Source organism: Vespa velutina, chromosome 20 (genome assembly GCF_912470025.1).
Source record: "Vespa velutina chromosome 20, iVesVel2.1, whole genome shotgun sequence".
NCBI classification, from domain to species: Eukaryota; Metazoa; Arthropoda; class Insecta; order Hymenoptera; family Vespidae; genus Vespa; species Vespa velutina.
The window spans coordinates 1,575,140-1,592,639 of record NC_062207.1 but is presented as its reverse complement, the minus strand read 5'-3'; the positions used below and the strand labels follow the sequence as shown (position 1 = coordinate 1,592,639).

The 17,500-nt window shown below is 23.6% G+C and overlaps 3 protein-coding genes across 5 annotated transcripts in view; 1 reads left to right on the top strand and 2 right to left on the bottom strand.

Annotated features, from left to right (window-relative positions):
* Positions 1–8,899, bottom strand: part of LOC124956055 (tubulin polyglutamylase TTLL13) — an 18,380-nt gene extending 9,481 nt beyond the window's left edge. Inside the window, exon 1 of one of the 2 annotated variants that reach the window (XM_047511423.1) lies at positions 8,883–8,899. The gene's annotated coding sequence lies outside the window, so the exon portion shown is untranslated. Of the gene's footprint in view, positions 1–253; positions 287–8,882 lie in introns of those variants that run through there. The other variant, XM_047511425.1, reaches the window with a different exon arrangement.
* On the bottom strand, positions 309–4,742 carry LOC124956057 (D-aspartate oxidase). 2 transcript variants are annotated; one of them, XM_047511427.1, is made up of 7 exons: positions 4,220–4,742; positions 3,355–3,561; positions 2,920–3,145; positions 2,046–2,113; positions 1,534–1,651; positions 551–655; positions 309–435 (listed from the first exon to the last, which is right to left on the bottom strand). In XM_047511427.1, exons 1-7 carry the CDS (start codon positions 4,402–4,404, stop codon positions 316–318), a joined length of 1,029 nt encoding a protein of 342 aa, XP_047367383.1. In that variant the 5' UTR covers positions 4,405–4,742; the 3' UTR covers positions 309–315. The 2 variants fall into 2 exon arrangements, with proteins under 2 accessions (XP_047367383.1, XP_047367382.1); XM_047511426.1 differs by having other exon boundaries at positions 3,355–3,564; positions 4,220–4,737.
* Positions 8,900–10,257: 1,358 nt separating the features above from the next.
* LOC124955959 (adenosine deaminase-like protein) lies at positions 10,258–14,311 on the top strand. The gene is made up of 8 exons (XM_047511176.1): positions 10,258–10,326; positions 10,703–10,755; positions 10,947–11,092; positions 11,450–11,641; positions 12,079–12,316; positions 12,848–12,983; positions 13,069–13,169; positions 13,786–14,311. The coding sequence occupies exons 2-8, from the start codon at positions 10,717–10,719 to the stop codon at positions 13,990–13,992; spliced, it is 1,059 nt and encodes a 352-aa protein (XP_047367132.1). The 5' UTR covers positions 10,258–10,326; positions 10,703–10,716; the 3' UTR covers positions 13,993–14,311.
* The last annotated feature ends 3,189 nt before the right edge of the window (positions 14,312–17,500 follow it).

Genomic DNA, 17,500 nt, shown 5'->3' with positions numbered 1-17,500 from the left:
ATAATTTGTCAAAAAAAAAAAAAAAAAAATAAAAAGAAACTTTCTTCGTGTAATAAATAATCGTCATGAAATAAATTCTTCTTACGATTCAATTATATTTTTAATCGAAATAACAATTGTGAGAATGTGTTTCGTTTCGTTTACGTATTATATATTTTAATTCATTATATATAACATGGATCAGTACAATTGATATTTTCATTTACGTGTAAAAGTTTTTTTTTTTTTAAATTAATAAAAAAAAATTCCCTACCTTATGATGATCGTCTACGAGATTATATTTATTTATTTATTTTTTTTTTTTTTTAAATGAAATTATAATTTCGAATGTTTTCTTTCATTTTGATCGATACTTCGAACAATATCAACAACGTCCAATGCACATCCCCAACTCAAAGTAAGACCAGCACCACCGTGACCATAATTATGTATCACCTGTATCAACGAAATCGATTAGGATGTGTGCGTATAAAAGAGAAAAAGAACAACAAAAAAAAAAAAAGAAAAAAAAAAGAAGAAAAACTACTGCAATATTTCGTATCATACTCACGTGACACTTTTTACCATTTCTTTTAGATTCCAAAATTTCCGTTTCCAAACGAACTTTTGATCTTCCAGGTCGAAGGCCGACCCATGATCTTAATATTTCAGCTTTCTGTACAATAAAATCATTTTTCTTTGTTTTTATTTATCATATTAAAATTAAACATTTGTCAATGATTATTATTATATAGTTATTTATAGCCAAAAATTATATAGATTAACCAAACAAATTCTTAGGTGTATTATTAAAAATATCACTAGACGAATCAAACATTCTCTGGTCGGTCAAAAATTACTAGATGGACCTAAACATAGTTAATAGTCGAGTCAAAAATTACTAGATGGGCCTTACAATTGTTACTAGATATATCAAAAATCACTAGACGGATCAAACATTCTTAGGTCGGTCAAAAATTACTAGATGGACCCAAACATAATTAATAGACGAGTCAAAAATTACTAGATGGGCCCTACAATTGTTACTAGATATGTCAAAAATCACTAGACGGATCAAACATTCTCAGGTCGGTCAAAAATTACTAGATGGACCCAAACATAGTTACTAGACGAGTCAAAAATTACTAGATGGGCCCTACAATTGTTACTAGATATGTCAAAAATCACTAGACGGATCAAACATTCTCAGGTCGGTCAAAAATTACTAGATGGACCCAAACATAGTTACTAGACGAGTCAAAAATTACTAGATGGGCTCTACAATTGTTACTAGGTATGGCAAACATTACTAGATGAATCTAAAGTTTACATGTGATATTTTAAATATAGATTGTTCTTTTTCGAGACTCGTTGGATTAATTTTTTTTTTCTTCTCTTTTTTTTTTAAATCGTAAAACTACAAGTTTACGATGAACTATTAAAATATTAATTATGAGAGCCTAAAGAGTCTCGATAAAGGAGTACATAATTGATTTTTAATATGATCTATAAGAATCTTTTGGCTAAACTAAATATATATTTCTTCTATGTTACCTTTAATGATGGAAGAATACGATGACATCCTTCGTGAATGAATTTTGTGTCCTTCTCTCGCACACAAAGATCGTAATCCCCCTCTTGATGTGTACCGCCTAAGACGACGTTGTTTGTACTAAAGAAAAATAAATAAATAAATAAATAAATAAATAAATAGAACAGAGACAATTAGAGATATAAGCTGGTTTATTATTCGTATTAGAAATTTCTAATTTACTTTTGTAATATAAGTAATTAAATATTTCCTATTTTGTTTTGTTTTATTATATTGTTCATTAATAAAACAATGTATAATAGTAATTTATAATAATAATAATAATAATAATAATAATAATAATAATAATAATAATAATAATAATAATGATGATGATGGTAATGAAAAGAAATAAATATAAATTGTAAATTTAAAAATATAAAAATGAATTGATCTTAGAAAATATTATTAGATTATTGAGAGATCATTTTTTTTTTGTTTAAATGAAGTTTGTTTACAACATTTTTTTCTTTACTTTGGTATAACGTAATTGCAATTGTCATCGTCCACCACGAAACAATGCAGGACCCAGGGTGCTTTTACCTTAAAAAAAAAGTATAGAAAATGGAGAAAAAGAAAAATTAAGAAAATTAATGTAACAAAAATTACATATTAAAAGAAGAAATTAATGACAAAAAGAAAGAAAGAGAGAGAGAGAGAGAGAGAGAGAGAGAGAGAGAGAGAGAGAGATAACAGATAAACAAATACATACAAAGACTTATACATTATATATATCATATTTCAGAGCGTGATATCATTACGTTAAGTTTTTGTTAGGGTATATATACAGGGTGGGCCAAAAGTTTTTTAACGATATAAAATATCAGTTATTTTTTTTCGATACCTGTTTGCTCTTCTTTATAGTTAATATTGTAGTTTTACGAACTTTACGATTTGAAGATAAAAAAAAAACAAAAACAAAAAAAAAAAAAAAAAAAGACAGAAAAACAGAAAAAAGAAAAAGATAATTAGCTTGGAAATGTGTAATCGATTTTTTATATCTTTTAGAAATTTTTAGCCTATCTAAAAACTTTTAGCACACCCTTTATATATTAGGTTGGAAACTATGAAACGGGAAAATTATAAACACGGACTAAACAAAAAACGCCCGTTTCATAGTTTCCAACCTAATATATATATATATTTATTACAACACACACACACACACACATATACAGCCACACACATTATAATGCACAAGGTTTTATGTTTACATATATATATACATATATATATATGTGTGTGTATACAAGTATTATGTATATGTATACATAAAACTCATTGTATGTATGTATATAATATATATACATGTATATATACATATGACTGTGTAAAAAATATATATTTACCCTAGTAACTTGACCTCTCACAGCTGTGACAGTGTCGTCATTGACGAGTTCTCGTGCTCCAAGACCACTGCAATTGATAACAATTTCATAACCATCGTCAATCAATTCACTTAAGTCACGAATCGTTCTTCTTTTCAATTTGCCACCCAATGCGACAAATTTATTCGTTAGCCAAGGTAAGAAACTAGTTGGCTCGCAGGTGTACGTCACGAAATGCCAACCATTTCTATAAAAAAAAAAAAATGAAAAAAAGAAAAAAAACAGAAAAATGTTAGAAACCTTTTTATTTTTCTTTTTAATCTACGTAAATGAAACACAAGTTTTCATTTCTTTTCCATTCATTGAAATTAATTAACGAGTTCTATCTCTCTATCTATATATATATATATTTTTTTTTTTTCTTATATTATACACGTAACGCACTTAATTACTTACACATAATTGCTTTTATGTTCCTCGTTTAATTTTTTTAATTCGTCCAAGGTTAATGAATGAGCACCATAAACTAATTTAATCCATGGCATTTTATTTGTATGGTTTTCACTGGTTACATAAGTTATCGGCAAAAGACATAGACCAGTTTCCTTGGCCAGGCCAAATTTCCAAAATTTTTCGAACAAACGTAGCGTCCTTTCTGACCATCTTCTAAAAAAAAAAAAAGAAAAAAAAAAGAAAAAGACAGACAGAAAGAAAGAAAAAAAGGAAGAAAGAAAGAAAGAAAGAAAGAAAGAAAGAAAGAAAGAAAGTAAATTCGTAAACGCAGAGATTTTCGAAAGAAAGAAAAAAAAAATTAAAAGAGAAAATATATACATAAAGAAGAAATCATTATCATTAGTCTCGCAGGTTTTACAAAGTATTCAGATAAATTTTTTTCTTTTTGTTTTTACATATTCTCTGTCCTTACATTTCTTATCTTATCGAATGGTTTTATAATCGTAAAAAAAAAAAAAAAAAAAAAAATAAGAACGAAAGAAAGAAAGAGAAAAAAATAAAGAAATTACGACGTTCTAAAAGTGAAAATAAATAAATAGCGAAGTAATATTACGATCAATAACGTAATATGATCCTTATTTATTGATACAATATTATTTAATGACATTTTAATCAAATATTTCTGATACGATATAAGATAGACAATATTAATATTATATATCAGTTATTGGGATATACTTGTTGAGATAAATGAAGAGACTGAAAAAAAAAAGAAATAAAGGAAAGGAAAAAAAAAGAAGAAAAAAAAAGAAAAGGAAAGAAAAACGAAAGAGAAAAGAAAAAAAAAAGGGTAAAAATTAAATCTTACAAAATATTTTCTTGGGGGGTGTCACCGAGTAAAAATGGTGTCCAAAGGCCGGCACTGCCATCGCCTGTTGTGTTTGGCGTAAACGCTGTCGAAAAAATGGTCACCTGATATTCGGGAAAATTTTTTTTCAACGCCAATCCACTGGTCATACCGATAACACCTGCTCCAATGATTGCAACGCGCATATTTTCTTTATTTTTTTTTTTTTTTTCTTTTTTCCTTTCTTTCTTCTTTTCTTTTAATTTAACAGGAAAACAAAAATAATTCTCTTCTTTTCTTCCTTTCTAACGTAACAATATTATGGTGGGCCAATCGATAATCGGATCAATTGATTTTGACGAATTATTCTGTGAATAATAATTGTAACAAAAACGACAATCGTGACAAATTATTGTTCGCGCTAAACGAAGTTCGTACGATCACTGACGTTTAATGTCAAATTGATAACTATATAAATATAATACGACGACTTATCGTAAGTTATCTTTTACTGTTCTTTTTCTTTTTTTTTTTTTTTTTTTTTGCTTTTTATCATTTTTTTATCTTCCTTCTTTTTTTTTTTTTTTCTCATTTAATTATTCATCATCATCTTCTATCTCATTTCGATTATTTACATATAACACGATCAATGAATTTGTAATTTAAAAAATTGTACATGTGTGATATAACTTTGCGAATATTCAATAATGATTTATTTTCTTTATTTATTTAATTGTTTAATAATAATATTTCTATGAAATAATTAAAGACATTTCTTTGAATTTAATTCATATAATGCATTAAAAAAACAAACAAAAAAAAAAAAAAAACATTAGACAGATGTTAAAGATAAATTTCATGAAAAATTTATTATATTTATTTCGTAATTCTTTAATTTAACATATACCCTTTTGAAATCACTAATTTATATATGTTTATATTATATATATATATATATATATATATATATATATATATATATATATATATATATATATATATATGATACATTATATTTAATATATACATTATATTGTAATATACAATTTATTTATATTTCTATAGTAAATTATATTTGAATAATATAATAATATATTGAATTAATATTTATAACTTTACAATTATTATTATTATTATTATTATTATTATTATTATTATTATTATTATTATTATAAGAATTATTAGTATAAAAGTTAACGAATTTAATTTAAAGAAAAACAATGTAACAAATTAAATTGACAAATCAACTTACGTAAATACGATAAAGATAAACGAACAGTATATTTTTAATGGTCCAGTTCCGTCTCTTTCTAATTAACGACGATTGCAGCACATTTACGACTTTCCATATTCTAAGCATAATGCCTCTTATCGTTACGGCTGGATTATGCTAAAAATATGGGAATCGTCAAGGCGAGTACGCACAATGTCCAAAATTCTCTCCGCCCCCCTCCCCCCCACGAAAAAAAAAGAAGAAAAAAAAAAATAGAAAACAAAATAAAATAAATAAAAGATAAATAAAAGCTCGACTTTCGATTTCCAAAAAAAAAAAAAAAAAAAAAAAAAAAAAAAAAAAAAAGAACATTTTCAAATCCAATTCGACGATATTCTCGTGGCCTCGTATTCGATAAGTAGAGCATAATACTTTTAAATCAATATCACAAAGAATTAATACTCTGCTTATCGACAGCGTGACACGTAAAATTGCTATAATATTATATCACATAATCATCGATTTGATTGATTGTATCGATCATGAAACAAACACGGCGAATAATTTAACGTAGAATCCTTTTTGTCTTCTTTTTTTTTATTTTTTTTTTTTTTTTATTTTTTTTTTTTTTTTATACAATTGCGAACTAAAAAAATCTAACACGATTTTATATGTCGCAACGAGACACGTTCACACGATCTCGATCTATGAACGACTAATTCCACTGTTCATTTTTTTTAACGAATTAATTTCTAATCGTTCTTTCTATCTCTTACAACGAATTTTTGTTTCTTTTTTCTTTTACTCTTTTTTTTTACCTTTTTTTTCTATTTCTTTTTTTTTTTTCTTTTTTTTTTTTTACTTTTATATAAGGAAGATTCTTAACAAAAAAAAAATTTCACACACACACACACACACACACATATATATATATATATATAAATATAAAGAAAAGAAAACAAAAAAATGAAGTTGAATTTTTTTCCAATCGAAAAAAATTTCCTACTCGACTTTCGAGCGTGTCGGATGTTAAACTGAATGATGACGATGCTGTCATGACCGTCCACACGAAGTGGTCTCTATCAAAGAGAATCTAAGATACGGAATATTTGTTTACGCTTTATGCGATCGCTCTAGCCATAATATAGCCCCGGAAATGCTGATAAAGGGTGGCAAGTGACAACATTAAGAGCTCAGGAATATCAGGAATATAATTATAAATGTTAATCCTTATTTCTAATGGAAAATGGAGACGACGGAAAAGGGAGGGGGAGGAAAAAAAAAAAAAGAAAATTATTCATTTGAAAATAAATAATATCGAGGAATTATTATGACAAGGTAAAAAAAAAAAAAGAAAGGAGAAAAAAAAATATATATATATATATATATATATATATATATATATATATATATATATATAAAAGAAAAAGATGAAAAAAAAAGAGGACAAAGAAACGACGATATTAAATCAGAAAAATTGTCATAATTATAATTTAATATTGTGATTCGTTGATGAAAGAGGTAAGGAATAAAAAAAAAAAAATAATAATAATAAAGACGGAAAAAACGAACGAAGAAAAAAAAGACGAAAAAGAAATAAATGCGTATATATAATCGTCACCTTTTTGATCGTTGAAATTTTATATTATTTTGTTTTTACACTCTTTTTGTGGAAGCAAAATTCCTTGATACTTCACTCCGTTAACTTCCAATCCGAGAACGAGAACGTTACTGACGCCTTTAAATTAAAAATTAGAACGGGAACGTTTAAAAATATCTATGTATTAATTAATAAAATAAATTATTTCTATGTGTTAACTTAACAATTCCAAAAAAGAGAAAAAAAAAAAAAAGGAAAAAAGAGAAAGAAAAAGATTAAAAAAAGAAAAAAAAGAAATACTTTTACCATAATTCTGTAATGATTTTTTCGTTGTCGTTAGATTTGTATTTGAAAATGATTGATCCTGGCCAGCTACCGTCGATGACATCGTTGGAGAACTTTTTATGATAATATTTTTTATTATTATTATTATTATTATTATTATTATTATTATTATTATTATTAATTACAATCTATTATTAATTAAATATATATATATATACGTGTATTGTTTTTTTTTTTATTTTTTTTTTTATTTTTTTATTTTTTTATTTTTTGTAAATATATAATTAAATAACGTATGAGGTTAATTACCCTTGTGTCTCTTCCTTTCCACGATTACTTTCCATAATTTATTTCAATGTAATAAATGTAATAATTATCAAAATGTACGATTAATTATATTATTTAATTTTCGTATTTGTAATGTTATCAAATGCGAGATTATTATTCTTTCTAATTATAATTAATACGATCAAGAGAAACTTACTTACGCGAATATGCTCGTTAACATTCTCGATATCCTTAAATAGTTCCCCTTCCAATTGTCGTACGACACACACCATTTTAAATACTTTTATCGATGCTCATCAATATTCTAACATAATCGAAATCGATTAACACACTATTGGCGTTCATAATATCACGTGATTTGTTATTAAAAGAGAAGAAATAAAAAAGAAAAAAAAAAAAAAGAAAAGAAACGTAATAATATATGTCTGTTCAGGTGGTTCAATAATTTTGTTTTTTTCTTTTCAATTTTTTTTTTTTCTTTTTTTTTTTTTTTGGAAAAAAACAAAGAAGGGGGGATAATTTTTATAATAATATAAATAATAATATAAATATAAAAAATTATAATAATTTTTAAAAGTTATTATAAAACTTATAATGAAAAATTATTATAATTTATAAAAATTATATAATTGAAATAATTATAATAAAAAAATTATAATAATTATAATAGCGATTCGTATGAAAGAAAAATTTCTTATCTTCTTTTCTTTTTTCCTTTATCCTTATTTATCTTTTTTTCTTTTCTATTTCGTGAACAACGCCGTGAAAATATTTTATACGATGTTTCACGACAATTCGAGAGCATGAATGTTTCTTTCAATTGTAAAAAATCTAAAAGAAAAAAATTTTCGATTTAAAACCGTGAATTTTTTTCTTTTCTTGTAATAAATCCTCGATAAATTGTAAAGGATCGATTTTTTTTTGTAAACAATCATTGATAATCGATATGAATTCTTCATTTTTAATAAAAATATAAATAATTATAATCAATTTGGATGTATTATGTAGAATTGAAAAGAAGTTTCGTGGGATTGCAATGGAATGAGAGATGGTATTCTGAAAGTCCATCCCATAGATAACTTTGATACTCCCATAATCCTTATTATTTCACTGTTGTCGTAAACACTGACGTAATAAGATTCTAATTTATATTGAGATTTAGAATTTATTGAATTGAGAACAAAGAAAAGAAAGTAAAAATATATCATTTCATTATGTTAATAGTTAACTCTATGCGATTTTAAATTACGTCAATGATTTGATGTTCAAATTCATTACACATAAACACACACACATACTCTCTCTCTCTCTCTCTCTCTATTTAATTCATTCTTGATTCATTTTATTAATTGTTTACGTAATTATAGTCATCTGATTTAATTAATATATGACTTTCTCTGGAAATAAAACGATAGAGGCGAATATATTATTTTAGAAAATTCGTCTATTTTCATTTTGATCAATTAAAATATGAATTCTTTCAACAGAATATTATTTTTTCAGCTCTACAAGTACACCTGATAACGATCGTTTAGGGTGGTCAACAATAGTAAGCGATCATGCTGGTTAATATAGTTTCAGATAACAGACACCTAAGGTTAAACTGTTATTTGAAGCTGTTGCCAGGTCGATTATATGCTATGTCAGTTACATTACCATTCCTATCATACGTATTATTTTATTTATTATCATTTGATATTACATTAATAATGACATCTCGATAATGTATATTAACGAAATAATGATTATTATTGTTTTATCTAATTACTTTTATACTGATATTAATTTTCAATTATAATTATTTTCACTTATAAATACTTCAGTTATAATTATTTAATATATTAAAAAAAATTTTTCAATTTATATATATATATATATATATATATATATAAAATAATTAAATTAGAAAATAAGAATTTTTTAATTATATCGAGATTGTATTAAAAAATTAAAATTTTCTATATATAATTAATATATTAATATATAAAATTTTCAATATATATTAATATATATAATTAAAAAAAATATATATATATAAATATATAAATATATATATATAAATAAAAAATATATATATATATATATAAATAAAAAATTAGAATTTTATTTATTAACAATATTATTAGAAAGTTCATAAAAATTGTAGGAATTAAAAAAAAAGAAAATAATACAAAAATTATAAGAAGAAATTAATTGAATAATTAAAAATTTATATTTATATTTAAATCGTGTATATTGAAATTAGAATTTTTTTTTACATATATATATATATATATATATATATATATATATATATATAATAATTAGTATTATTTCTTGTCGGTATTAATACAAAAAATTATAATAAAAATTAGTAATAGAAAAATTATTATCTTTATATTTAGACATAAATAATACATATATATAATTTATTTTATATATATATATATATATACAAAATTATTTGAATTTAAATTTAAATGTTGTATTAATAAACAAATATATATATATATGTTTCTGTTTTCTTTTCTTTTTTATTATCATATAAAAAAAGAGTAAAAAAAAATTCATAGAGATCTGATAATATTCGAAAGATTTAAAATTCGAACGCATTTCGTAACCGATAGTTGTTTCGTTATTTCGCCGATAGGAGCGCTCAAAGTCACTATATTATTGACTTCATTTGAGATTCTACGAACAGTTCAGTTTTGTGTTTCTTACCGGTATCACGGACGTCTCATTAACGCGGGATAGAACACTGAGGTAAGAATTATCCATTTGTTTAATTTTATTAATTGTTAAATACATAAAATAGGTTAACATTTTCATATAAATCTTTATAACTTGATGCGATTAGATTAGATCTAACTTTGATTAGGTTAAAACTATTAACGTTAATTTTGGAAGATGAATATAGGGGAAAAAAAAAAGAGAATATCAAACTGTTAAGCTTTCATAAACTGTCACTTGATACGATTGGCGCTTTAATCTAAAACGACCATATTTATATATATATATATATTTATATATAACTGCGATATTTTTAAGTTAATTTCGTGTGATTTTCAAAAAAAGAAAAAAAAATTATTTATTACTGTATTCTATAACGGTTAATAAAAATCTTTTCAACAATTTCTAGGACAAATTATCATCATGAATTTGAAAAATTTTTGTCAAAAGTTACCAAAGATCGTAAGTATATTATTTGTATATTTGAATATGTACATACGTTACATTGTTTTTGATAGTTCATAATTCTGTCTCTTCGTACCATTTTCTTCTTCTCTTTCTTTCTCTCTTTCTTTTTGTTTCTTTTTTTCTTCCTTTTTTTTTTTTTTTTTTTTTTTTTTTTTTTTTTTTTTTTTTTATACTCTCTTTTTCAGGAATTACATGCCCATTTAAGCGGTTCTCTCACTTTACCGACATTGAAAAAGATTTATCTAATGACAAATACAGAGATTATGCCAAATGCAGAGTTTATGTCATTTGAAAAATACGTACAACTTCAGTCGGCGAACAATTTGAAAGAGTACGTATTAATTATTAATTTTGTCATCTTCGTATTACACACACACACACACACATATGTATATATGTATATATATATATATTGTGTATCAATAAATTATTTACATTATCGTAGATAATATTAATTTGAAGAAAATGATAAAAGTCAGAAAAGATGAGGAATAACGTTTTCTTTTTTCTTGTTTTTTTGTTTATTTGTTTGTTTTTTTTTCTCCTTATTGTTTGTTTGGTTTTTTTTTTTTCTTTCGTTTCACCCTCTTCGCTGTCGTTTCGCTTTTGTCGTTTTGTTGTCTATTTTTCTTTTTCTTTTTTTTTTTTTTTCATTTTGTTTCTTTTTTTTTTCTTTTTTTTTTCACAGATGTTTCAAATTATTCCACGTAATACATTCGTTAACAATTTCCCCTCAAGCCATTTATATTGCCACATGTGACGTAATAAGGGAATTCATGGAGGACAATGTTATTTATTTGGAATTAAGAAGTACACCACGGCATGTAGAAGGAAGAATGACGAAGAAAGAATATATCGAAGCTATGATAAATGCCATATGGTAAGGAAAGAAAAAAAAAAGAAAGAAGCAAAAAAAAAATAAATAAATAAATAAAGAAAAGAAAATTATAATAATAATAATGATGACTATAATAATGATAATAATAATGATAATATTAATGATAATAATAATGATAATAAGATAGACAATTTCTTAAATCATAGAAAAAAAAATTGTATAATACATATATATATATATATATATATATATATATATATATATTTTTATTTTTTTTTTTTTTTATTTTATTTTATTTTATTTTGTTTCATTTTATTTTACTTTATTTTATTTTATTTTATTTTATTTTATTTTATTTTGTTTCATTTTATTTTACTTTATTTTATTTTATTTTATTTTATTTTATTTTATTTTGTTTCATTTTCTTTTTTTTTTTTTTTTTTTTTTTTTTTTTTAATATTTTTCTTTTTTCGTTTTAGCGTATCTAAAAATACTTATCCTAATATAATCGTTAAATTATTAATATCAGTTGATCGGGCTCAAGATTGCGAGAATGCCAAAGAAAATTGTCAATTAGCAATAGATTATTCGATCCAATATCCAGACATAGTAAAGGGAGTTGATTTTGGTGGAGATCCGGTTAAAGGAAAGTTGCATTACATACCTTTATATGAAGCGCGACAAAATGGCTTAAAAGTTGTAATACATGGTGCGGAGGTATATATATATATATATATATATTTAATTCTATATACACATTTATTTATTAATAAATATATGATTATATATATATATATATATATATATATATTTATAAAAATAATTTATAAATATACATATGTATGTATACAAATTTGTATATTATATAATTTATATATATATATATATTTCTTTTTTTAATTTATATTAATTTTTATAAATTTCATGCATATATATTTTATATATATATAAATTTATAATTAGTATATATACATATATATATATATATATATATATATATATATATATATATAATATAATATATAAATAGATATCTTAATATATGTATACATATATATACATATAAATTTATAATTAGTATATATATATATATATGTATATAATATAATATAATATATAAATAGATATCTTAATATTTGTATACATATATATATATATATATATATACATATATAAATTTATAATTAGTATATATATAATATAATATAATATATAAATAGATATCTTAATATATGTGCGTGTAAATAGATTCCTAATGAAAGGGAGACATTTGAAGTACTTGAACTTCGTCCAGATAGACTAGGTCATGGTACTTGTATACATCCTAACCTTGGAGGTTCAGTTGTCGCATTTGATTATTTATGTAAAGCACAAATTCCTGTAGGTAAGTAATATAAGATTGTTTGACAGACAACAGAGAAAAAAATCATTTAAAAACATTTTTTTTTCTTTTTTTTTCTACCTAATAGAATTGTGTTTGACCTCAAATATTAAATGTGGAACCGTACGATCATATGAAGATCATCAATTCAAATATTTGTATCAAACTGGGCATCCAATTTGTATTTGTGTAAGTATAATATTTATATTCAATCATTTCAATTGAAATTCATTTTGAATAATAATCTTTTAAATATACACACACACACACACACATACATACATACATACATATATACATTCATACGTGTAAATTAATTGATATATTATATAAATTTAATATATATATATATATATATATATATATATATATATATATATATATATATTTTAATTGATTTTCAAGAATATTTTCAACAATATTTTTCTTTCTAATAATTTATTATTTTTTTAATATATTATCATTAAAAAATCAATCTTCAAATCATTTCGATTGTTTCGCATTCTTCTCATATATTTCTACTTTTAAAAATAACTTTTCGAAAAATTACGTTTACATTATTTATTTATTTATTTGTTTATTTATTTATTTATTTATTTATTTTTATTCGTAATAGTTATTTTTTTTCTTTCTTTTCTTTCTTCTTTTTTTTTTTTTTTTTATTATCATTCATTTAAGATTTATGTCGAAAATGTTTGTAATTTTTTTTTCCTTTTTTTTTTTTCTTTTTTTTCACTCGAATTCCTTTCTAAATATAAATCGTTTATCCGCCCCCCCTTTTTTTTTTTTTTTTTTTTATTTACAGACGGATGACAAAGGAATGTACAACACGACATTATCCAAAGAATTTGAAATTATTACTAAAACATTCGATCTTAAAAAAAAGGATCTCGTTAATATTTGCAAATCATCGATAGAGTCCTCGTTCGCCAGCACTAATGAGAAATTAAGGTTATTTTCCATTTTAAATGATTTCGATAAAAAGGGAAAAACGTTAAGTAAACATCCTTGAGTAAAATGGAAATTAAATTTTATTTCATTCATTTTCACGAAGTTATGTGATCATATTAATAATGTCCGATATTAATATCATCAAATGGATTAATCATTATGAATTATAAACATAATAAATTTGTCGTTCATATGAGATCGAAATGATAATGAGAAGAGTAAGAAGAAGAAGATGAAGATGAAGAAGGAAAGAAAAGAAAAGAAAAAAAAAAAAAAGAGAGAAAGAAAAGTAAGAAGGAAGAATTTTCAACTGAACACTTTTGAAATAATGTTATAAGTAATAAAAGGAAAAATTAATTTCTTTCGCTCATAAACATTGTCTCATAAACTAATGAGAGTCATTTGATTCTTTTTCTTTTTTTTCTTTTTTCTTTTTTTACTTTTTCTTTTCTTTTCTTTTCTTTTCTTTTCTTTTCTTTTCTTTTCTTTTCTTTTCTCATTTCAACCATGATTACGACTTCGTGAAAGTAAAGAAAAAGAAAAAAGAATACATTAAAACGAACTCTTCGAGGGAAAAAGTTAAATGATACAAAGCTAACAAAGATTTATTATATTAAAATAGAGAAAAGTCAAATGTACCTGAAAAATATAAGAAAACTTATATTTAATGTTTTTTTTGTTTCTTTTTGTTTTTCTCTTTTTATCTTTATTTCCTGAAATGAAGATAAAAGAAAGGAAAAGAAACAAGAAAAAAAAAAAAAAAGAAAAAGAACAAAGAAAAAACACAAAAAAAAAAAAAAAAAAAAAAAAAATAAATAGACAAGTAAAATTGAACGGAAAAAAATCAAGAGAGGGTTAATGAGAACGACAAAGAAATAGAAAAAAAAAAAAAAAAATTAAATGAAAACAAAACGAAGAAACGAACGAACGAAAGAAAATAAGAAAGATAACGAGTCGAAGGACAATCGAATGGGATTTTTTTTTGTTCGCAATTGAAATCACTTCGATATATTCGATCTTTTTTATATTTTAATATTTTTTTCTTTTTTTTTTACTTTTTTTTTTTTTTTTTTTTTTTTTTTTAATTAATGAAGACAATTAAAAAAGAAAAAAATAGAAAATATATAATGATCACTTGGTATATAAATGAATAATAAACGAAGCCTCACGTTGATCAAATACTCGGTAAATAATAAATGATCGAGCGAGATTAGAGATAGCATATTGATTAATACTAATTAAAGTTATAAAAAAAAATATTCATAGTAAGATTAATAATCAGATATATTATCGGAATGATATTTAACAGACTTCATTTTTTCTTTTTTTTTTTTTTTTTTTTTTTTTTTCTTTGCGTGAATTTACATAGATATAAGAATCAATGGTCTGACGTTTAATTATTTTTTTATATGAGACAACGTTAAATATCATATCAGCTGATAAATATTTTCTATTGGAGTTTCAGTAAATGTCGTAGATAAATTATAACGCATATGCAAACATATATATGGATGTGTGTTTGAAAAAAAAAAAGAGAGAGGGAGAGAGAGAGAGAGAGAGAGAGAGAGAGGGAGTGAGAGAGAGAGAGAGAGGAAGAGAGAGGGAGAGAGAGAGAGAGAGAGAGAGAGATTAGAATTATATGAAATAGTGATTTAAATTCAATGGACAGACGAATGTAATTTATTATTTCAATATTAAGTGCACGATCGAAGGTCATTAATTTTGAATTATTTAATTCTATAAAAATAAAAAAAAAATATAGTTATTCATTTATGAATTTGATTGAATATATAAACTCACATAAACGCAATGCTTTTGATTAGAATATTTATACATATAATATTCAACAGCGATGATCTTGTAAATGATTCTATATATATATATATATATATATATATCATATATCATATATTATATATCATATATCATATATACGTATAGATATCAGAAAATTTAATATCGCAGATTCCTATAGTAATAATGATATATAACTGAACAGATAATTTTCTAATATTGAAATCTAACATCTAATACTACCAATATAATAAATATATTCGTCCTATACATACAAACACATATATATATATATATATATATATATATATATATATATATATATATATACATATATATATACATATATTTAGTTTTTTATATTCTCTCTTTTTATTTTTTTATTTTTTTATTTTTTTTTTCTTTTCTTTCTTTTTTTTTTCCATACTCGACAAATCGTTTCACAAGTTGATTTTATCGTAAGATCTTACAATGTCTTGTGAATAATTGAAGATGAAAAGAAAAAAGAAAAGAAAATGTGAAAAAAAGGGAAAAAAGGAAAAATAAAAATAAAAAAGAAATATCATTCATTCGTCGAAAAATATTCATTCGTCTTTCTAATCTCACTTCACTAAACAATTTTCTATCTTCTTTTATTCTTCTTGCTCTCGTTTCTACTCTGATTCGTTCTCTTTATTCTCCTTTTTCACTTTGTTTTTTTTCCCCCTTTTTTTCTTTTTTTTTTTTTTTTTGTTTGTTTTTTTTTCTTCGAACGTTCAAAGAATTTTTCTTAAACATTTTACACTTTTTATATAGAATTTATTCGGACAGCAAATTTTTCTTCCACTTTTATCTTCCCCCACCTCCCAGGGGAAGGGGGTGGGGGAGCCCTTTCAACTTTCACCTTTAAGCTCATCATCATTTTGTTAACAATCTTTATTATTTCTTTCTCTTTCTTTTCTTTTTTTCTGCTTTAAATTTCTTCTCCTCTCTCGTTTCGCCATCGGTCAGAATTTTTACCGAGTAAGGATCAGAATTTTGTGAATCATTAAATTTTGACTTTATTAAAGCGCGATTGTACGTTCAATTGTATTTTGTCATTGACATCAATGATGTCATTAGTAGATAAGGAGGAAAACAAAAAGGAAAAGTGTGTATTCGAAAGGTATTGTTGATCGATCGAAAGATGAAAGATAAAAGAGAGATTGAAAAGGATCGAAAGATCAAAAAGAAGGATCAAAAAGAAAGGGGCGGGGGCGGGGGGGTTGAGGGAGGAAAATAAACCAGGAAAGAAAAGAAGGAGAAAATAATTGAAAGATAACAACAACAAGAGAAAAAGAAAGAAAGAAAGAAAGAAAGAGAAGACATAGTACAAATTATAAAAATGAGATAAAAGAAAAAAAAAAAAAAACTATAATAAAATCGCGATTGATCTTTCATTGAACGTATTAATGACCAATATAATATAATGTATTTTTTCTTAATGATAATATCTTTTCTTCGGTATAAAGAATTTGGAAAATAAAAAGGACGAGGTGTGGCGGGTAGAGGGAGGGGGGGGGGAGGATGACAATAATGATAAAAGAAAAAGAAATAAAAAGGGATGAGTGAAAAGAAATGGAAATGATCGACAAGAGTTCACTTTTTTCCATCTTTTCTTTTTTGCTCTTTCCAATTTCTTTTTTTTCTTTCTTCTGTTTTTTATCTTCCCTCTTCTTTTCTTTTTTTTCTTTTATTTTTTTTTGTTTTTTTTTTTTTTTATCAATCCGTCTCACTCTCAGTTCCGATATTAATTA